This window comes from Moschus berezovskii, chromosome 6 (assembly GCF_049115385.1).
Source record: "Moschus berezovskii isolate FMDL1 chromosome 6, NW_MosBer_1.0, whole genome shotgun sequence".
In the NCBI taxonomy this organism is placed as follows: Eukaryota; Metazoa; Chordata; class Mammalia; order Artiodactyla; family Moschidae; genus Moschus; species Moschus berezovskii.
In genome coordinates, this window is record NC_142465.1 from 84,641,341 (window position 1) to 84,664,240 (window position 22,900).

The window sequence follows — 22,900 nt, forward strand, 5'->3', positions numbered from 1 at the left end:
TACACTGTTGGTGGGAATGCAAACTAGTACAGCCACTATGGAGAACAGTGTGGAGATTCCTCAAAAAACTGGAAATAGAACTGCCATATGATCCAGCAATTGCACTCCTGGGCATACACACCGAGGAAATCAGAATTGAAAGAGACACATGTACTCCAATGTTCATTGCAGCACTGTTTATAATAGCCAGGACATGGAAGCAACCTAGATGTCCATCTGCAGACGAATGGATAAGAAAGCTGTGGTACATATACACAATGGAGTATTTTTCAGCCATCAAAAAGAATGCATTTGAACCAGTTCTAATGAGGTGGATGAAATTGGAGCCAATTATACAGAGTGAAGTAAGCCAGAAAGAAAAGCATCAAAACAGTATACTAACGCATATATATGGAATTTAGAAAGATGGTAACCTTAACCCTGTATACGAGACTGCAAAAGAGACATAGGTGCATAGAACAGTCTTTGGGACTCTGTGGGAGAGGGTGAAGGTGGGATGATTTGGGAGAATGGCACTGTAGCATGTATATTATCATATGTGAAATGAATCACCAGTCCAGGTTCGACGCATGATACAGGATGCTTGGGGCTGCTGCACGGGGATGACCTGGAGGGAGGATATGGGGAAGATGGAGGTGGGAGGGGGGTTCAAGAAAGGGAACACATGTACACCTGGGGCAGATTCGTGTCAATGTATGGCAAAACCAACCAATATATTAATGTAAGGTGATTTGCCTCCAATAAAATTAAAAAAAAAAAAAAAAAGAACTGACTCAAATGAATTCCTTTTTCATGGCTGAGTAATATTCTATGGTTTATGAGCACAACCACCTTGTCATTTTTCTGAACAACTCTTTTCTATACTAAACTTGTTTCTAGATTACCCTGATTTCTAAATACTTTCCTTCTGGTCATGTGCTTTACATAGGCTCTGGATTGTCCATTTTCTCTATGACAAAATGACTCCCAAATGGAATTCATTTCTCAAATTATAGTTCGGTAATTTTAGGAGGATAAGAAATACTTCCCTGGTTTGAGACTATGTTTCTATTACTCAAAACCCTAAAATTAATGATATTAACTCTTTCAGACTATGTCTGAAACTAACACTGTTGGAACTTGAAGGTAGCAAGTAAATCTATTTGGACATAATAGAGAATTTGAGAAAGGAAATATGTAAAGGAGGCCAATAATTTGAAAACACCTTATATGAAGGAGCATATTAAGGCACAGATTTGAAAGTGATATATAATGGGAAGAAAACTAAGTGTCTGAAGAAAGTGTTTTAAACATTGTAGAAATATGGCCGTATTTTGGAGAAGGCTTTTAAATGCATAGTTGAGAGCCATGTTTCAGGAAGATAGTGTGGGAATGGATAGACTCTATTGTGGAAGAAGAATCCTTTTGTACTTAGAAACTGTGTGCATGTGAAAGCTGAAAGAGAAAAATATTAGAAAATTAAAAACTCCAGAGCAGAACACCTAAGGGACTTAGAAGGTATATGGCCAATGAGAGCTGTGGGGAAGCCAAGGAGAAGCAAGATTTCAGAAACAGAAGAAATAAAATTACACTAATAATATAAAAATCTAATGGAAAACATGGAAAGATCAAAGAAAATAAAGTTCACCTTTCACCCCTAATATCTGGAAACAACAAATTATCATTTTCAATATACTGCAGTTCTTTTTAATATACTTTTTTTTCCAGTGGAGGTATAATTGAGATATTGGGGGTTTCCCAGGTGGCACTAGTGCTAAAGAACCCACGTGCAGGAGAGTAAGAAACATGGGTTCAATCCCTGGCCTGGGAAGATCTCCTGAAGGAGGGCATGGCAACCCACTCCAATATTCTTTTTTATTTAAACCTTTAACTGCAGTTGTTTTCTTTTTTTGTTAAATTTATTTATTTTTAATTGAAAAATAATTGCTTTACAGTATTGTGTTGGTTTCTGCCAAACATCAACATGAATCAATCATAGGTATACCTATGTCCCCTCCTTCTTGCATACCCATCCCACCCCTCTAGGTTGTTAAATAGCACCTTTTTGCCACTCCAGTATTCTTGCCTGGAGAAATCCATGGACAGAGGAGTCTAGTGGGCTACAGTCCATAGGATTGCAAAGAGCTGGATACGACTAAAGTGACTTAGCATGCATGCATGCATAATTAACATATTTGTTTCAGATATACAGTATAATGAATGATACAATATTTGTATATCTTGCAAAATGATTATCACAATAATTTCAGCACCATGCATAGTTACAAAATTTTTGTGTATGTGATAAGAATTTTTAAGATTTACTCTCCTATGCAAGACAGTGTTATTAACTATGGTCACCATACTATACATTACATCCCTAGGACTTAATCACCTTATAACTGAAAGTTTGTGTCTTTTGACCCCCTTCACAGATTTTATCCACCCCTTTCCCCTGCCTCTGGGAATCTATTATCTGTGTTTATAATCTTGATGGTCTGGTTTTTTTTTTTTACATTTTTAATTGAAATGTAGTTGATATATGATATTATTGGGCTTTTCTGATAGCTCAGCTGGTAAACAGTTTGATTCCTGGGTTGAGAAGATCCACTGGAGAAGGGATAAGCTACCCACTCTAGTATTCTTGGGTTTCCCTGGTGGCTCAGATGGTAAAGAATCCGCCTGCAATGCAGGAGACCTGGATTCTATTCCTGGGATGGGAAGATCTCCTGGAGGAGGGAACAGCTGCCCACTCCAGTATTCTTGCCTGGAGAATTCCATGGACAGAGGAGCCTGGAAGTCTACAGTCCATGGGGTTGCAAAGATCCCTTTTTCCTGCCTCTGGGAATTTATTTTCTGTGTCTATGATCTTGGTGGGTCAGGTTTTTTTAATATTTTTTAATTGAAATATAGTTAATACATGATATTATATGTTACAGGTGTACAATATACTGATTCACAATTCTAAAGATTATGCTGTATTTATAGTTATTATACAAATTGGCTGTATTCCCTGTGTTGTAGAATATATCTTTGTAACTTATTTCATACATAAAAATTTGCATGTCTTATTGCCCTGCCCTATATTGCCCATCCCTCCTTCTTTCTCCTTACTGGTAACCACGGGTTTGTTCAATCTATGAGTCTGTTTCGTTTTTGTTGTATTCACTAGTTTGTTGCATTTTTGAAATTCCACATGTGAAAGTGAAGTGAAAGTGTTAGTCACTCAGTCTTGTCCGACTCTTTGCAACCCCATGGACTGTAACCCACCAGGCTCCTCTATCCATGGAATTCTCAAGGCAAGAACTGGAGTGGGTAACCATTGCCACTCCAGGAGATCTTCCCTACCCAGAAATTGAGCCGAAGTCTCCCATATCACAAGCAGATTCTTTGCCATCTGAGCCACTAGGGAAGCCCAATTCCACATATAAGTGATATCATACAGTATTTGTCTTTCTCTAATTTATTTCACTTAACATAATACCCTCTATGTTGTTGCAGATGGCAAAATTTCATTCTTTTGTATGGCTGTGTAGTATTCCATTTCAATAGATAGATAGATGTAGATATAATAATATATTATCTATCCATTAATTGGTTGATGGACACTTAGATTGAATCCATATCTTGGCTGTTGGAAATAATGCTGCTATGATATTAGAGTGCATGTATCTTCACAAAATCGTGTTTTGGGTTTTTTTTTATATATAATCAGGAATTGAATTATTGCAGCCATGAAATTAAAAGACGTTTACTCCTTGGAAGGAAAGTTATGACCAACCTAGACAGCATATTAAAAAGCAGAGACATTACTTTGCCAACAAAGGTCCGTCTAGTCAAGGCTATACTTTTGCCCGTGGTCATGTATGGATGTGAGAGTTGGACTGTGAAGAAGGCTGATCGCCGAAGAATTGATGCTTTTGAACTGTGGTGCTGGAGAAGACTCTTGAGAGTCCCTTGGACTGCAAGGAGATCCAACCAGTCCATTCTAAAGGAGATCAGTCCTGGGTGTTCATTGGAAGGACTGATGCTAAAGCTGAAACTGCAATACTTTGGCCACCTCATGCGATGAGTTGACTCACTGGAAAAGACTCTGATGCTAGGAGGGATTGGGGGCGGGAGGAGACAGGGTCAACAGAGGATGAGATGGCTGGATGGCATCACCAACTCGATGGACATGAGTTTGAGTGAACTCCGGGAGTTGGTGATAGACAGGGAGGCCTGGCGTGCTGTGATTCATGAGGTCACAAAGAGTTGGTCACAACTAAGCGACTGAAATGAACTGAACTGAACTGAACTGATGATAGTTCTATTTTTAGTTTTTGAGAAACTGCTATACTGTTTTTCACAGTAGCTGCATCAATTTACATTCCTGTCAACAGTGTACAAAGATTCCCTTTCCTTTACATCCTCACCAGCATTTGTTCTGTTCCTTTTTTGAAAGTTATTTATTTTTTTATTGAAGTATGGTAGGTTTACAATGTTGTGTTAGTATTTCAAGTGTACAGCAAAGTGGGTCAGTTATAAATACACACACACACATATATATGTGTATATATATATGTGTGTGTGTGCGTGTGTATACATATATATATATATACACATATATGTGTGTGTGTGTGTGTGTGTGCGCTAAGTCACTTCAGTCGTGTCCAGCTCTTTACAACCCTATGGACTAGAGCCCTCCAGGCTCTTCTGTTCATGGGATTCTCCAGGCAAGAATATTGGAGCAGGTTGCCATACCCTCTTCCAAGGGATCTTCCTGACCCAGTTATCAAACCCAAACCCATGTCTTTTATGTCTCCTGCATTGGCAGGTGGGTTCTTTACCACTAGCACTACCTGGGAAGCCTATATATATAGATATATGGATAGATACAGTACCAATCTTTTTAGATTCTTTTTCCATATAGGTTATTACAACCTATTGAGTATAGTTCCCTGTGCTATACAGTAGGTCCTTGTTGTGTATCTATTTTACATATAGTTGGGCTCTTTTTGATGATAGCCATCCTGATCGGTGTGAGGTGATATCTCATTGTGGTTTTGATTTGCACTTCCCTGATGATTAGTGATACTGAGCATCTTTTCATGTGTCTATTGGCCACCTGATCTCCTCTTTGGAATAATATCTATTCAGGTCTTCTGCCCATTTTTCAATTACATTCTTGTTTGTTTGTTTTGATATTGAGTTGTATGAGCTCTTTATATATTTTAGAAATGAACTCCTTATCAATCATATAATTTGCAAATATTTTCTCCCATTCAGAAGGCTGTCTTTTTGTTTAGTCAATGGTTTCTTTTGTCATGAAAAAGCTTTTAAGTTTAATTAGGTTACCTTTGTTTATTTTTGCTTCTATTTCCTTTGCTGTAGGACACAGATCCAAAAAAATACTGCTATGATTTATATCAAAGAGTGTGCTGACTATATTTCCTCTGGAGTTTTATGATTTGTGGTCTTACATTTAGGTCTTACCCATTTTGAGTTTATTTTTGTATATGTTAGAGAATGTTCTGATTTCATTCTTTTACATGTAGCTGTCTAGTTTTCCCAGCAACACTTATTGAAAAGGTTGTGCTTCTCCACTGTGTATTCTTGCCTACTTTGTTGTAGATTAATTGATCGTAAGTGCATAGGTTTATTTATGAACTCTCTATTCTGTTCCATTGACCTTTGTGACTATTTTTGTGCCAGTACCATACTTTTTTGATTACTGCAGCTATGTAGTATATTCTGAAGTCATGGAATATGATTCATGTTTTTGTTTTCTGTGGGATTTTTATATGTGAGGTAATATAATATTTGTCTTTCTCTGACTTATTTCAGTTAGCATAATGTCCTTAAGTTCTGTCCATGTTGCTACAAATGGAAAGACTGTTCTTTTTTTGACTGAATAATATTCCACTGTGTGTGTGCATATATGTGTGTGTGTATATGTCACATTTATTTATCCATTCATCCATCAATGGACACTTTGTGTAGCTTGGCTATTGTAAATAATGTTCCAGTGAACATATAGGTAGAAATGCTAACAAAAAAGCATTTTTTGTTTTCATGCTTAATAGTCACATGTAGTTTATATCCTATTCTTTTGACTTGCCATTATGTTATATATAATATTATACATATTTTCATACTGTCAAATGATCTTCATAAATACCATTTTAATGCCTACTTACTAGTTTATGAAATGATGGATTATAATTTATATAATGATATCTTAACTGTTGGTTATTCAGGTTCTTGTGTGTGTGTGTGTGTTTCTTCTTTATGATCCAATATTTGGATCATTTCCTAATGATAGATTTCCAGAAGTATCCCCATATCAAAGTGTATCTGCATATTTCATGACTCTTGAGATGCGTTACTAAGTTGGTTTCTAAAAGAATGGTATTAATACAGTATGCTACCAGCAGTCTGTAACCTCTGTCTTGAATGTTAGTGGAACATTTAAATGGAAATAGCATGTGGACAGATGACAGTGCAGGAGATCAGGACTGGAAAGATAGATTTAGGACTTCAAGTAAACGCATCTATATTATGGTTAGCTAATTTATCTTAGGAGAAAACGGAAGACTAGTGTGTGGGGGGAACCTTAAAGAACTGTTATCCTCCTCATTTTGCAGATAGAAATATGAGGTGCACAGAATAAAGTCTGCTCAAGGTCACACAGATAACTAGTGTCCGGACCGAGACTGGAGCCTGTGACTTGACTCCTCTCCCACTGCTCTTTCAGCATACGATGCTAGGGTCCCATGACTGGACTGTGGAAACAGGCTGTAGTTAGTGAGGGTAGGTGCACAAGTATCCATGTGGAAAAGGAGGGGAAAAATGATAGACGAAACCCAGCAGGGTGGGTTGTCACAGATGTTAAATACATAAAAGGATGCAGAAGGAAGTTGCCACTCTGTGTCTACTGCAGCAAGAAGTCAAGAAAACAGAATAGAAAATAAACTCTTAGGCTCAAAATCTAGGTGGTCTCTGGCTTACTAGTCTCTTTTGGTTCTTCATTAGCATTCAGAACTGGCTATACTCCAGCTTCACAGATAGGGTTGTAAACATTTACAAGCCCACCATCATTTTTAACCAGCCTCCTTTTGCCATAGATTATATAGCTTGCATTACAGTGCAGTAAAGGAAATAAAGTTAACATTATCATCCTGTAAATTATAACATTATCACTGGAAAAACTCAACTAATTAATTTGATAACACCTAAAATACATTTCTTTAAGTGTCTGGGGATATGACTTTAACTGATACAAGAATGGAAAGAAAATTGGAACAATAAAATATAAATTAGAAATATAGATCAAAAATAAGGTCAATTTCTCTTGTTTGACAAGTGTCATCTTTGGGGCAGATTCAGGCACATATACCATTGCATGTATGGTCAGGTCACCTTGAACTGAACCCTAACATAATAATTTATCGATTTAAGTATTCAATACTTATTTATTGAGCACTTAAGTATCACCAAGTATTAGAAGAAGTTGCAAGGTATGGGTCTTGACTCATGGAACTTAGAGTCTAAAAGGGAAGAATACTCTTAGGGGAATAATTACCACCCTCTGCCCAACACCTCACCCAGTTGTGACAAATGTGCAAAGAGAGTGTCACAGGGACCTGATCTCAGGTGAGAATGGGTGTTTGGGGAGAGGATCACTGGCCAAAGAGTGAAATTCAGCCTGGTACCTTAAGAACACATAGATATCAGTGAGATTCAAAAATCATTAGGAAAAGCTTTCTGGCCACAGAAATTAGACCAGGTGAGGGCTGTGCAGTGGGGAACAGTGTGATTCCTTCCTCTTAGTGGAGCAAAGTTGTGTGCCTGGAAGTGCATAGAATGAGGACAGAAGAACAGGAGAACAGTTCGGAAATGCAGAAAGCTGCAATTCCATGAACATGTAGCCCCCTTCCACTCTTCCTGGTCTCTCTTTCTTTTTTTGGGGGGGGTGGTTTCTTTGACCACCCTTTGCCTGGTCTCTTGACTGTACACACTGTCACTTACATTTGTCATACTTTCTCTTTAGCTTTTATGATTCTTGGCATTTCCTCTTTAAAGTGATCATTTCTTTCTTAAATTGTCACAGGGTAATTTTGATGATGGACAGGGAGGCCTGGCGTGCTGTGATTCATGGGGTCGCAAAGAGTCAGACACGACTGAGCGACTGAACTGAACTAAACTGAACTGATTGTTGATCACAGTCTGCTGGGTGAGGAGAAAATTGAGGATTAGAAATACCCAAATTCCTTGGTGAGGAGGAGTGCCAAGTTAATTGATTCATTTCAGTCAAATGAGAAAGAGTATTAGACATCAAAATATTAGCAGCACCTTTCTCATAAACGTCCATGTCAGTGACTGATGGGGGAAGAACTGTTTTATAAAGAAAACAAAAGCAAAGGAGAGGGTGAGAAAAGAGGCATCTCTGCTTTACGTTCTGAGCCATCGTGTCTTAAAGAGCAGCTTGGAGAAGTCCCTGACATGAATTTAAATGTCGAGTGGTCTTACATTTGCTAGGCTTGCAATGGTAAATAGTCATTTGGCTAATGGGGAGATCCCTGACAGATCTGTGTGCTCACGTCATTGGTCAGAGTCAAAGCACTCGGAAGCTGACCAGATCCACGGCCATGATGTCAGGGCACACAGCCTTCCTGCTCCATCTCTGTAGGTCTTTCACCATTTTGAAACATCACACCCTACACCTGCCATACAGTAAGAACATGTTACAGGCCATTCATTAAGCAGCTGTACACAAAGGGTTGACTAGACCCCCTGCAGTCCAAGAAGGTTTGTGCAGTTTTTATAATAGTCACAGGTAATTTGCCTTTTTTACTCTCATTCTTTCCCGAGTGTACAGTAGTTTTTTATAGACTTCATGATGTATTCACAGTCATGAAAAGAATATGAAGATATTCTCCCCTTTCCAACTGAATGTCAGTGTGAGACCACATTCCTTCACATACTTCAGCTAAAAAACATACAGAAATAGATTAGTACAAAAGTAGATATAAGAACCAAGCTATCTTCTATCAATCCAGATATTTAAATACTTGGAAAAATAGAAAATAATATCAGTCTTCTCACTAATTTTGTTTTGCTGTGGAAAAATATATTTTCTTATGAATGTGTTACATTGGTTTATTATTTTAAGTAAATATAGTTTATTATCAGTTTATTAAAGAAAAATTTCTGCTTCATTTATGTTGTGGTAAATGTTCATAAATGTATATCATATAAACAAAGCTCTTTGGGTTCCTCAGTAAGTTTTAGAGTGCAAATCAGAAGTTTGAAGATAGCTGCCTTGAGCCCATGTCCATTTGCTCTCCTGGTTGCTGCAGTTGGAACTATAAGAAATCTTTTCTAGACATATCAGTTGGCCCGAGAGAGTAAATGACAAAAGGCCTGTTTTCAAATCTACTTCTCACTTTCCCTTCCTTGAGGTAAAAAGCATGCCATGTCGGTAATTACAGCACGTACAAGGTGGAGATGTTGACAGTGTTTTATCTCTCCCCCCAGGCTCTTTTGTTTCCACCCCACTGAAAATTCTTTTGAGCCTTGGAGTGGGGCCCATGGCTGCATGCTGCCCATTTTTAACCACTGTCCTTGAAGGCTGATTTCATGCTGAGGCAGCGGTTGGTTGGGGACTCTGGTGGCTATATTTTTTGTCAGGACTATTCTCTGGGTCACAAACATTTTTAATTAAAGTTGGCCTATAAATAGCTTATATTCATTTCCTCTGGCTCTCACAAGTCAGTAGAGACTGGGAGTGATCAGCTTAGGTCAGGACATCTAGCCAGATGAGGTAAATGAAATTGAACTTGAGGGATTAAGAATACTGCTTTTGAAGATAAATGCACTGCCCTTCCAGAGAAGGTGAAATTTGTTTTAAATAAATACCTAGAAAGCATTTTTCTCCTGCACTGGTTGTTCCTTTACATTTTTTAATAAGTGGAGTTAATCATTCTTTGAAATTTACAGTCAAGTGAAAGGACAAGAAAGACAGATATTGAAAACATTTTTCATAGAACCTGAGTCTGGAGGCTGCCCTTGGGGATACCAAAGGCACAGGAATATGATTACTTCCTCTAGACATGGATGGTCTTTTAAATCGCATTACTTCTTTGGACTTTGAAAATTGCATTTCTAGTGGAGACCCAGCTCATAAATCCAAAAATGGATTTTAGATGAAAAAGATGATCTCTTTGCCTTTTTGGAGCAGCCAGGAATGTTGGGGGAAAGTAAAATTAAATCAGGCACAGCAGTAATTGCACTTGAAAGCTCTTGTATTTGACTTCAGCAACTTAGAATATGAGGACATCAATTTTATTCCTTTCAGGAAAAATATCTTTCAACTTTCTCACAGTTTAGTTATAAGGATGTTTTTAAGATCTCAAATAGCACAGATTTTTTTCAAGCACATCTTCATATTATACAGTTGCTGGAGTTTTGGCAGGTGTAGAGAATCTGTTAAACACCAGTCTGGGTGTCACTCCTATTTGCTTCCCAAGCACCTTGCTTTTGTGACGCTGTTCCCAACCATCACAATGTCTCCCTCTTGCCCAAATCTCACTGTCTTGTCTGTGAGGGTAGGATTGTCTGTTACCCACTCTTCTTTCTCCTCTATATACTTGACACGTGGGTGGTGCTTCTACTTATACCCCTGGGAGACAGATGCCCAAGACACGGGGAGGAATGAAACAAAATGCGTCTGTTTAAGGAGCTCAAAGACAACTAAACTACGGAATACAATTCAGTTGTGAGCAGTGTAGTGAAGAGGTGAGTGCACATGATCTTGAGCCCAGGTTCCCTGGTATTGTTACTGTGGCAATATCAGGTGTCACAACCCTGTCCACATGGCATTTCCCATCAAAGCTCTTTAGTTAACCCTATATGAGAAAAAGTAAGTAACTTGAATGTTCTTCCTTTTAATTTTTTCAATCATCTCTGATACAGAGGTCAGTAAACAATTTCTTAGAGGCAACCAGAGAAACAATGCCCTGGCTAATCTGAAACTGGGTAACCATTTCTTTAAAATCTTGATTTTCTTGTGTTATGACCAGTGTTAGTGTTTGATACTAATGCCACCTTTGTATTTAAATGTTCTCAACAAATACTACTCCTAGTAGCAGTAATAAGGGTAGAAGCTAACATGACAAAGTGCTACTTGCTAGGCATTGTCCTGAGGACTTCAACTGTTTTAATCCACTTAATCTTCAGAACAACCTTCTGAAATAGGTTATTCCTTTACACTTGGCAACATAGAGGGAAAGTAAAGTCACAGGGACAGTAAATGGTGGGGTTGGGATTCCAATCCCAAGCACTGGCAGCCCAATTCTTTTTTCTACTTTTATTGATGTACAGTTGATTTACAATGTTGTGTTAATTTCTGCTGTATAGAACAGTGATTCAGTCGTGTGTGTGTGTTTGTGTGCGTGTACTAGGTCATTTCAATCATCTCCAACTCTTTGTGACCCTGTTGACTGTAGCCCACCAGGCTCCTCTGTCCATGGGATTCCCCAGGCAAGAATACTTGAGTGGGTTGCCCTCCTCCAGGGGATATTCCTGACCCAGGGATCAAATCCATGTTTCTTATGTCTCCTGCATTGGCAGGTGGGTTCTTTACCACTAGTGCCAATTGGGAAGCCTGTGTGTGTGTGTGTATATATATATATATATTTATAAGACATTTTCCTTTTTATATTCTTTTCTGTTCTAGTTTATCATGGGATATTGAATATAGTTCTTTGTGCTATACAGTAGGACCTTGTTGTTTATCCATCCTGTATATAATAGTTTGCTTCTGCTAATCCCAAACTCCCATTCCTTCCCTCCTCTCCTCCCCTACCCACCTCCCCCTGCCTCGGCAACCAAAATTCTGTTCTCAAATGTCTGTGAGTCAGTTTCTTTTTTGTAGTTATGCTCATTTGTGTTGTATTTCATATTCCACATACTATAGTGATGTCATATGGTATTTGTCTTTCTCTTTCTAACTTACTTTGCTTGGTATGATAATCTCCAGGTCCATCCACATTGCTGCAAATGGTATTATGGGGTTATTTCATTCTTTTGATAGCTGAGTAATATTCCACTGTAGAAATATACCACATCTTCTCTATCCATTCATCTGTCAATGGACATTTAGGTTGTTTCCATGTCTTGATTATTGTAAATAGTGCTGCTATGAACATAGCGGTACATCTGTCTTTTAAAATTATACTTTGTTTGGATATATGCACAGGAGTGGGATTGTTGTATCGTATGACAACTCTATTTTTAGCTTTTTTGAGGCCCCTCCATATGGCAGCCCAGTTCTTAATCACTGTGCTATGCTTTCTATAGCAATTACTGAAAACGTGCTGAATGAATGGGCAAATGAATAAATATCCAAAACTACTCTCTATTAATTCAATTGGGATCCTATGTAATTTGTGACTTGCCTATCTCCATTTAACACACACACACATGTACACTCATCAATTTGTGAGACCTTCAGTGGGTGATGGGGCTTCCCAGGTGGCACTAGTGGTAAAGAACCCACCTGCCAACGCAGGAGATTTAAGAGATGAAGGTTTGACCCCTGGGTCAGCAAGGTCCCCTGGAGAAGGGCATGGCAACCCGTTCCAGTATTCTTGCCTGGAGAATCCCATGGACAGAGGAGCCTGGTGGGCTAAGTCCATAGGGTGGCAAAGAATCAGACACAACTGAAGTGACTTAACATGCACACACACAGTGGGTGATATCTTCATTAAGTTTTTTTTCCTCAATAGATTGAAAAGAGATAACTTGAGATTTTTCATTCATCTTTGAGGTTTTTTTGTTTTAGTTTGACAGTTCTTTTGAGTTTAGCAATTAGAAAACACATTTTTAGAAACATGGAAATCCATTTTTGCTGGATTATGGATTTGCAGTTCAAATAAGAGAAATTTGCCAAATTTAAACCACACTTTGTTTCCTAAATGGTACTTAAGTATGTAGATTAAGAGAGATGGCATTGGTCATTCTACCGAGAGTTAAGTGTCTTTGCCTTTATGTGTCAAATGAGATTTAGACTTCTTGACTTCTTGTTCAGTACTCAGGGCATTTTTACTCACAAGCTTAAGGTGTCATGTCTGAGAAAAATGGTGCCGTCATTCCCTTTTCCTGTGTCTGTTTGAATGCTTAGTAGTAGTTTAGTTCAGTTCAGTCGCTCAGTTGTGTCCGACTCTTTGCGACCCCATGAATCACAGCACACCAGGCCTCCCTGTCCATCACCAACTCCCGGAGTTCACTCAAACTCATGTCCATCGAGTCGGTGATGCCATCCAACCATCTCATTCTCTGTCGTCCCTGTCTCTTCCCACCCCCAATCCCTCCCAGCATCAGAGTCTTTTCCAGTAAGTCACCTCATTGCATGAGGTGGCCAAAGTATTGGAGTTTCTGCTTTAGCATCAGTCCTTCCAATGAACACCCAGGATTGATCTCCTTTAGAATGGACTGGTTGGATCTCCTTGCAGTATAAGGGACTCTCAAGAGTCTTCTCCAACACCACAGTTCAAAAGCATCGATTCTTCGGTGATCAGCCTTCTTCACAGTCCAACTCTCACATCCATACATGACCACGGGAAAAAGTATAGCCTTGACTAGATGGACCTTTGTTGGCAAAGTAATGTCTCTGCTTTTTAATATGCTGTCTAGGTTGATCATAACTTTCCTTCCAAGGAGTAAGCGTCTTTTAATTTCCTGGTTGCAATCAGCATCTGCAGTGATTTTGGAGCCCAAAAAATAAAGTCTGACACTGTTTCCACTGTTTCCCCATCTATTTCCCATGAAGTGATGGGACCAGATGCCATGATTTTCGTTTTCTGAATGTTGAGCTTCAAGCCAACCTTTTCACTCTCCTCTTTCACTTTCATCAAGAGGCCTTTGAGTTCTCTTCACTTTCTGTCATAAGGGTGGTGTCATCTGCATATCTGAGGTTATTGATATTTCTCCTGGCAATGTTAATTCCAGCTTGTGCTTCTTCCAGCCCAGCGTTCCTCATGATGTACTCTGCATATAAGTTAAATAAGCAGGGTGACAATATACAACCTTGACGTACTCCTTTTCCTATTTGGAACCAGTCTGTTGTTCCATGTCCAGTTCTAACTGTTGCTTCCTGACCTGCATACAGGTTCCTCAAGAGGCAGGTCAGGTGGTCTGGTATTCCCATCTCTTTCAGAATTTTCCACAGTTTATTGTGATCCAAAGTAATAGTAGCTTCTGATAAAATTATGAACAATGTTCATGATCAGAACACACGAAAGGAAAAGTTTCTCTGTGTTTTCTGCCAAACCATTGCCTTTCACCTGATGTTCATAGCAGTACTAGGAAGTCGTTTACTTGTGAGTTATTAGAACCTGAGTGGCTTTGAGTCATTAATTAGCCATTACCTTCTATATTGTAAAAGAAAGTGTGACATGACAATCTCATATGATCATGGAAAATGTGCCTAAAAGCTAATTCAAAATTATTGAAGTGTGTTAAAGTGGATCATTAGAGTAGAAAACCAAAGCAACTGGAAGAAGATCTGTTGAAGCTGTGGCAATTGATGTGGACCTTGTCACAAAGGGAGGAGTTGGAGGTGTGCCTTTGAGGGAATCAGTATTCCTATTGGAAGGATGCAGCTCAGAGATGGAAAATGGAGGGTGATAAGGGAAGTAGCAAATGGTTTGGTAAGCTATAGAAATATTAAAAAAAAAAAAAAGTATAGGCAAAGCCCTCCCATAATCAGCATCAACCTCCATACCCACTTCCTTCAAAAAATTCTCCCCTCAAAATCATATAGTATAGGTAGAAGAGCTAGCCATGCAAATGCAGCTGTTAAATAATCAGGCCTCCCATGAGTTTGAGCAAACTCCGGGAGATAGTGGAGGACAGGAAAGCCTGGCGTGCTGCAGCCCATGGGGTCACAAGGAGTCAGACACAACTTGGCGACTGAACAACCGTTATTACCCTGTCTCCCAGTGAGATCACCTACCTCAGAAGACATTCCTATATGAATGGATCACCTGTTTTCATCCAGAGTTGCTGGGATGGAAGGCATTCCATTCAAACATCCACTTTGAGGCTTTTTCTGTAGGGCAAATCCTTTCAGATGTTCAGTTCAGTTCAGTCGCTCAGTCGTGTCTGACTCTCCGCGACCCCATGAACCGCAGCATGCTAGACCTCCCTGTCCATCTTGTCCAGGGGACTCCAACTCCTGGAGTCCACCCAAAGCATGTCCATTGTGTCGGTGATGCCATCCAACCATCTCATCCTCTGTCTTCCCCTTCTCCTCCTGCCCTCAATCTTTCCCAGCATCAGGGTCTTTTCAAATGAGTCAGCTCTTTGTATCAGGTGGCCTAAGTATTGGAGTTTCAGCTTCAACATCAGTCCCTCCAATGAACTCCGAGGACTGATCTCCTTTAGGATGGACTGGTTGGATCTCCTTGCAGTCCAAGAGACTCTCAAGAGTCTTCTCCAACACCACAGTTCAAAAGCATCAATTCTTCGGCGCTCGGCCTTCTTTATTGTCCAACTCTCACAGCCAAGATGTTGCTTCTTAGTAAACATCAGCTGGTTTGTGCTAAAGGAACTAAACACAAGTATGATATCATTGATATCTATGCAGTTGGCACTGACTTTAATTCAAAGTAAGTAGTGTTTGATCTTGGTGCCTATTGCATAGCAGATGTTCAGTAAGTTATTTTCTGCTTTCCCCACTTCTGTTATTCAGTTTATTGATGATTTAAAAAAAAAAAACAACTCTCATGTATTTTTCTTTGTTCTTTTTTAAAGGAGAGATTTAAAGAAGCTGAAGAAATATACCTGGCTGGAATAAAGAAATGCCCAGACAGCTCAGACTTACACAACAACTATGGAGTTTTCCTAGTTGATACTGGTGAGATTAAAGAGAACCTGTTGAGATGAGATAATATTATGTAACAAGCTAAGTGGCAATCCACCCAAATAATGCTTCAAAAGTAGAACTTCTGGGCTTGGGAGGAAACTCACATTGACAGTCCCATTGTACTTGCTGTCAGTCTTCTAAATCTTCAGTCTCAGTTCTGTAAAATCTGCCCAGTTCTTATAATCAGATTGTTCAGGAAAACTTCCCAGGTGGCCAGAAAGTGGCCTTGATGATTTAATGAGTAGTTGTCTCCTTTGAATGGCATTTATACAAGTTTATAAATCTATAATGATGAGCTGTTCTCTACAATGATGCAGAAACTACCTCTGAATCAATTTACTGGCAGATGGTAAATACTTTACTACAGCTGATTTAAAAGTCTCCAGAATTATTTCATCTAAGGAACTAAGGAACTGTTCCATTAAAATTGATATACTCTTATAGAACAGGTGCTATATAAAATATACTTGCTTTATCTCATTTAATGTAAAACTTCACTGGGCAGGGATTCTGTTTTCTTTATGATTTGCCCTCCCACATACTCTTGGCATGTGTTGAATACTTAGAAAGGATGAAAACATACTTGACTTTAATATAAAAACACCACTTTGTTCTCATTAACTATTAGACTACCTTCCCTGCAATCAAATTCAATTTTAATTATTTTGTCGATATGAAATGCTCAAGAGGGTTTTTATTTTCTAGGATATTTGAAGCTCTTCTGTTCCATAGGACATAATTTTACATTCTGATATACCTAGGAAACATCCCTTATTTTTGCATGTAAAACTGTTTCAAAATTGTTTCATGGTGCCACCTGCTGGTTCATTAGCAACATAATAATAAATGAGGTATCAAAACTTTTACAAAAAAGGAAGAAGAAACCTCCTGTTGGCCTGATCTAGCCCTCTTCCTTCTACTTCAACAACAAAATATCCCACCCCAACTCCCAACCCCCAAATCTCATTAACCACTGTATACCTTTCCACACTCCCACTATATTCATGCTTTTGTACTGGTATTATTCTCCCTCTTACCTGTGACCCATGCATAGACCCTTATGAAGAGTTTGTTTTTGGCACCTCCTGGTCAAACTTGCATTCAAAGAAGTTACACTTGAGAAGATGTCTGTGCAGGTAAACACACATGTAGAACTTTAGCCTATTCCACAATTCATTCACTTACATATAACCTCACGAGGAAGCTTCTTTGGGGAATCTCATCATGCCGGAGAGACTGGATTCTAGTTCTGGCCTTTATCCTCACTTGCCCTGGGATTTTTGTTGAGTTTCTTAATGTCTTTGCACTTCTGCATCTATATCTGTAAAGTGATAATATTTTTAAATATCATTTAAATCCCAAGAGGGAGCTAAGTGCTTTCAAAAGACAGCTAAATAAGATCAAAACATCTGCAAAAATCGTATGAGGTTATTTAACTAAAAGGTTTTAAAATATACAATGCATTGGACAAATGCAAGTTGGTATTATTATTATTAAAGTCCCATTCAATAAATACCATCTAAACAAAAACATACTATTTAAAAAGATATTTTCAAAATACAGCAGCTGCCTTATTTAAAGGAGTGTCTCAGTCACTAGGTTGCAGTAGAATAATTGTAATAGACCCTCAGAAGTTGCTTCAGGACAGTTTTCTTTCTATAATAGCACATTCTACTTTGAACATAGTGAGAAGCAACAGTATCTTGTGTAAATAACAATCACTGATAATTTCAAAACATCCTATCAGCTAGGGCAATAGCCAGAAAACACTTTGATGAAAATAATATATTTAATAAAAGAAATAGGTTTTAAGTGAAAATGAATAGTGAAATGGTCCAAAGTTAGGTGGTGGCAAGAAGCCAAAATGTGTGCTAATTTACAAACTGAATAATTTTGGTATGACTGTAAGAAAAATGATCATCACCAGAAGAGAAATTAAAGAGTTCATATGTTAAAAAGAAAGAAAAAGAGTTGGTCTTTTATAACTAAGGCATGCTCTGCTCTTACCACTATTTGCAGGCTTTCCAGAGAAGGCAGTGGCCCATTACCAACAGGCCATTAAACTTAGCCCAAGCCATCATGTGGCCATGGTGAACCTGGGGAGGCTCTACAGGTCATTGGGAGACAACAGTGTGGCTGAAGATTGGTACAAACGGTAAAGTTCCTATTTTTCACTTTGAAGTCACCCAAGGCCCCTGCAGTTGGCCATCAAAGTCTTAGTTATTTGGAACAGATTCTTTCAGAATACTAGCAAATTTTGCCAATGCAGGCAAAACAGATTCTCCTCTCCAGAGAACAGTACCGTAAATGGTACTATGAGGATAAATGATATGCTGATTAATGACATTTTTGCCTGCCAGTTAAAACATGGTGCTAAACCAAGTTTGGAGTTTAATTCTCATTTTAGTTAGTCCATTGTTTTCTGAAGCTATGGACTTAACAACCCAAACAACAAATAGTAATTTTAAAAATGGATCTAAATGAAAAACTTGCATACATCAAAACAAGCCTATCTCTGTGAATGGGAGAGATCCTTGGGGCACAATTTACATATTTCTAGGTCACTGGAAACATTCTTATAGTCAGAGGATGGCACCATGATCTTTTTTTTTTAACATTCTTCTTGATATAAAAACAAAGACCAGGTGGGAACAGAACCTCAAACCATAGACAGTGGCCCCTGAATCTAAATTTCAACCTTTGGAAACGTACCTATTAGAAGAAAAATGTCCATTTGTTTCCTTAAAATTTAGCGCCCTGCAGGTAGCACGCAAAACTGAGATATTGTCACCTCTGGGAGCACTGTATTACAACACTGGTAGATACGAAGAGGCTTTGCAGACTTACCGGGAAGCTGTGGCCCTTCAGCCTTCCCAAAGGGAACTCCGCCTGGCACTGGTGAGTAGACAGAGGAAGGAAAGAAGGTGGAGAGGAGAAGAAATGCATGGTATGCAACACAGGGAGCTGTAGTTAGTAAGCCTCAGAATGGGAACTAGAACGCTATTCTATATCCATGTAATGAATATTCATATTTAACCAGTGTTAGACCCATTCACCAAACACATGGACCCTAAAGACACTTTTATGTTTTTTTTAAAATAATTTCAAGCCTATAAAATTTTACAAGAATTCTGTGTAGCATCCTGTACATTCTTTTATCCAGACTGATAAATTTTTAGCACTTTGATGCATTTATCACCTCTCGAGCATGCATGTATGTGTGTGTACATGTATGTATGTGCATGTTTAGATATGTATGTGCATATACATATTATTAATACATGTTATTTTTTCCTGAGTGATGTGAGATTATTGATCTCTTACTCTTCTAAATACTTCAGCATACAGTTTCTAAGAACAAGGATATTCTCTAACATAACCACAGAACAGTTAGGTATCAAATTTAGAAAAATTAATATTGACAATATTTTTTATTTCAATTTTGAGATCATTACTCTTCCTTTTCCTTAGATTTACAGTAAAACAAACTTGTTTTCTTGTTTTAAACACAGTGTTCTGTTGAAACCATAGGGAAAATTTTCTCTTTCACATAGTCAACTTTTTTAAAAAGTATGTTGTCATATGTGAAACGAATCACTAGTTCAGGGTCAATGCATGTTATAGGATGCTCGGAGCTGGCATGGGGGGATGACCCAGAGGGAGGATAAAGGGAGGAGGGAGGTGGGAAGGGGGTTCAGGAGGGGGAACTTATGTAAACCCGGGGCAAATTCATATCAATGTATGGCAAAACCAACCAATATAATATTGTAAAATAATTTGCCTCCAATAAAAAATTAATTAAAAAAATAAAAAATAAATAAAAAGGCACAAGTCATTTCACTGAATTATTTTGATGTTCCGGCCATGCATGCACAAATGCAGGCACCTGCCTACATAAAGAAACAAACAGCAGAATGCTACAACCTATTATTAATAACTGTGGTAAGTCAGCCCTCTCTGTGTGTCACAAATAGATGCTGAGCACTTTTGTGGAAAATGTTTGCTGAATGATTTCTTTGATAAGATGATAACCAAGTGCTATCTAAGCCAAGGTCCGTGTGGTTTTGCAGGCTCAGGTTTTGGCCGTGATGGGACAGACAAAAGAAGCTGAAAAGATGACCAGGCACATTGTGTCAGAGGAGACTGGGTGCCTTGAGTGCTATCGCTTGTTGTCCGCCATCCACAGCAAGCAGGAGCAGCACGACAAGGTAGAGAGCGCACTGTTTGGAACTGTTTGCATTCACGGTACAAACCAGGTGCAGCTGAATGACCCTCCAGTCTGCACTCTCACAGGGGCGAGCAATCTTGAACATTATCACTTGGCACTTTTCATAGATACCTACTTGACTGCTTAGATGACCCCTTGAAATGTTGTTTTCTTGGTTTGTTCTGGGTCTAAAGGTTTTATGTGGTGTCATCTCAGTTTGTTTTCAGCTAACTCAGTAAAGACTAACATGTTTTATAGCTTTGCCTGTTCCCTCAAATATATATTATGGAATCCTTATAACAGCCCTTTAAGGCATGTCAATGTCCCTGTGTTGCAACTGTACTGTTTATCTTCATTTTTAAGTCACATAACCAGTAGATTCATGAACTGATTCAACAAAATATTTATCAAATGGGAATAAAGTGATGTTTGGGGAAAAAAAACACAAAAATTATTTCCCTTGTCCTCCTGGAGTTTACAGTCGAAGAGGAGACAAAGATTGAACAAGTAATCACAAAACCAGTGCAGAATTATAGTTTTTCCCAGCGATGTTGTGAAGAGCAGCATGGTCCCTAACGAGCATATCCAGGGAACCCAAGTAGTCTGGGCGGTCAGGTTCTCTATAGAGTGATGTGAAGTTGAGGGTTGAGTGACAAATAGGAGTTATTAAACAAAAACGGGCAGTGGATAGCATTCCAAGCAAGAAAAGGCACATGAAAAGGCCCCAAGTCAACAGCAAATAGCCTGTCTGAGGGATGGGCTTGAGGGAGTAGGGAGCTTGTGAGATGTAACCACAGAGATTGCTGGGCACTCTATCCTAAGGCTTGGGACCAGGACAAGGGATTTTTCCTTATACTGCAAGAAGCTTTGAGGCTTTAAGAAGAAGAGAGGCTTGTCAGATTCTTGCTTTGAAGGGATCTCTGGCTGCAGGGAGTGGGGTAGTTGGTGCAGAGTGAGCGCCAGGCCCCAAGATGAGGCTGCTGGAGTGGTCCAGATGGACATGTGGCCAGGGCGAAACATCCAACCCCAGATGTTGTTTCTTTTCAACAGGATCACACAATGTTCCTGTAAAGTGATCAGGGCTATTTCATTGTCACTAACATAAATAGGAAACCTGGAGTATAGAGAAATTATTTGGTCAGGGCTGCATTATTACTCAGTGAGAACATCAGATAAAATGAAGAATGTGTTTTGATCATCACTCACCACACTAGCCAATACATAAAAACAAAAAGAATGGAAGATATCATTTAAGTTATTCTTTATCTAATCTACACTTATTGTGTCTTAATTTCCAACCTATATAGGCACTTGATGCTATAGACAAGGCTCTCAAGCTGAAACCAAAGGACCCAAAAGTTATATCTGAACTTTTTTTCACAAAAGGAAACCAACTGAGAGAGCAGAACCTCCTGGACAAAGCTTTTGAGGTATAAACACTTAATAAAATTGTTATTAAATTCATGGATTAAAATTAATACTCTCTCAATCTTTAATGAAACATATACCTTGAAAGCTAAGATCAATGGCATGTTGGTAGAGTGAATTTTCTGGTTAATTGACATTGTAAGTTTACTTTTCTTAATAATTGAGCCTCTGGATTTGACCATTAGGAGTTCCACAGTACCTCTGCATTGTTTTCTGAATTATCACCTTCAGCTTGATGTTTAAAGCATTCCACATTTTGCCCTCAAGTAAGCTTTCCTCTCTCTCTGTCTCAGTCTGGCTCTCTGTTTGCCTTCAGTAACCCTCTGTATCAGCTAGACTAGTGCCCCAAGGAGCCTTGGCATTCCACACGTCCTATAACACTGTCCACCCCATCCACCAGCCCCTGCGGAGTCCCACTCATCTGCCAACACGGGCCTGTGTCTCCCTCAGGGAGCCCTGCCTACCATCCTTTCATCCAGTGACTTGTCTCCTGTGAACTCCTAAAACACCTCCTGTCTCTACCAGTCATCTGAAAGCATCATGCATTTGTTGTTAGGCGTCTCTCTCTTCTCCATCTCCCCATCCTCTCCTTCCTCTCCCCTCTGTGCACATGCACGAGCACTGGTTAGCTCCCTGTTTCGACTGCATTTTCCTTGTAGGAAGGACTGCTTCCTTCTGTGTTTGAAAATATAGTATGTTGCATCTTAGAGATGTTCAGTGTGTGTATTTTTGGAATGCAATTGATAACCCACTTTGAAATAAAAAGACATTTACAAGCGTAATGAAATGTTACAGAAATGCCATATATTTTCCTCAATAAAGCCACAGGTTATAATTAATGAAGTCATAAAATTATGCAAAAAAGTAAAATTTCAAATGATAAGATTGTTTTTGAAAATAAATAGTAAATAACTTTTAAAATATTGGAAAAGCATGTAAAGATATTTGGAGAAACTAATTTGATGTGAATGTTAAAACAGAAATGGTGGCCTATTTGAGCAGAAACTGAATTCTTCTCTGCCTTGTGAAACTTTCAATGCTGTCTTTGTTTAATTATTTATAACTTACATGATCATTTGTATGAGTATTTATATGGTATCTATATCTGTCTGTATTTTATATATTGTATTAAAAACAAAAGTAGTTTCTAGTTACTTGACGACGAATGGATTAAATAGTCATTATGGCTTGATTTGTGAAGAGTAGGAGTAAAGCCATTGGCCAATAATAGCAGCTACAATGTTAGCTTTTTTTTATTAATTAAATTAATTTATTTATTTTACTTTACAATATTATATTGGTTTTGCCATACATTGACTTGATATTATCTTTTTAATGTATAATTCACACATGTTAATTTAATCTTTACAACAATC

The 22,900-nt window shown here is 38.6% G+C and overlaps 1 protein-coding gene across 3 annotated transcripts in view; it reads left to right on the forward strand.

The window, feature by feature from the left end:
• Positions 1-22,900, forward strand: part of LOC129536597 (protein O-mannosyl-transferase TMTC1) — a 314,118-nt gene that overhangs the window by 276,659 nt on the left and 14,559 nt on the right. For all 3 annotated transcript variants that reach the window (XM_055395612.2, XM_088837251.1, XM_088837252.1), the window contains 5 exons: positions 15,778-15,880; positions 17,909-18,044; positions 18,643-18,787; positions 19,960-20,097; positions 21,404-21,526. In XM_055395612.2, the coding sequence (XP_055251587.2) occupies positions 15,778-15,880; positions 17,909-18,044; positions 18,643-18,787; positions 19,960-20,097; positions 21,404-21,526 (645 nt within the window). The remainder of the gene's footprint in view (positions 1-15,777; positions 15,881-17,908; positions 18,045-18,642; positions 18,788-19,959; positions 20,098-21,403; positions 21,527-22,900) is intronic.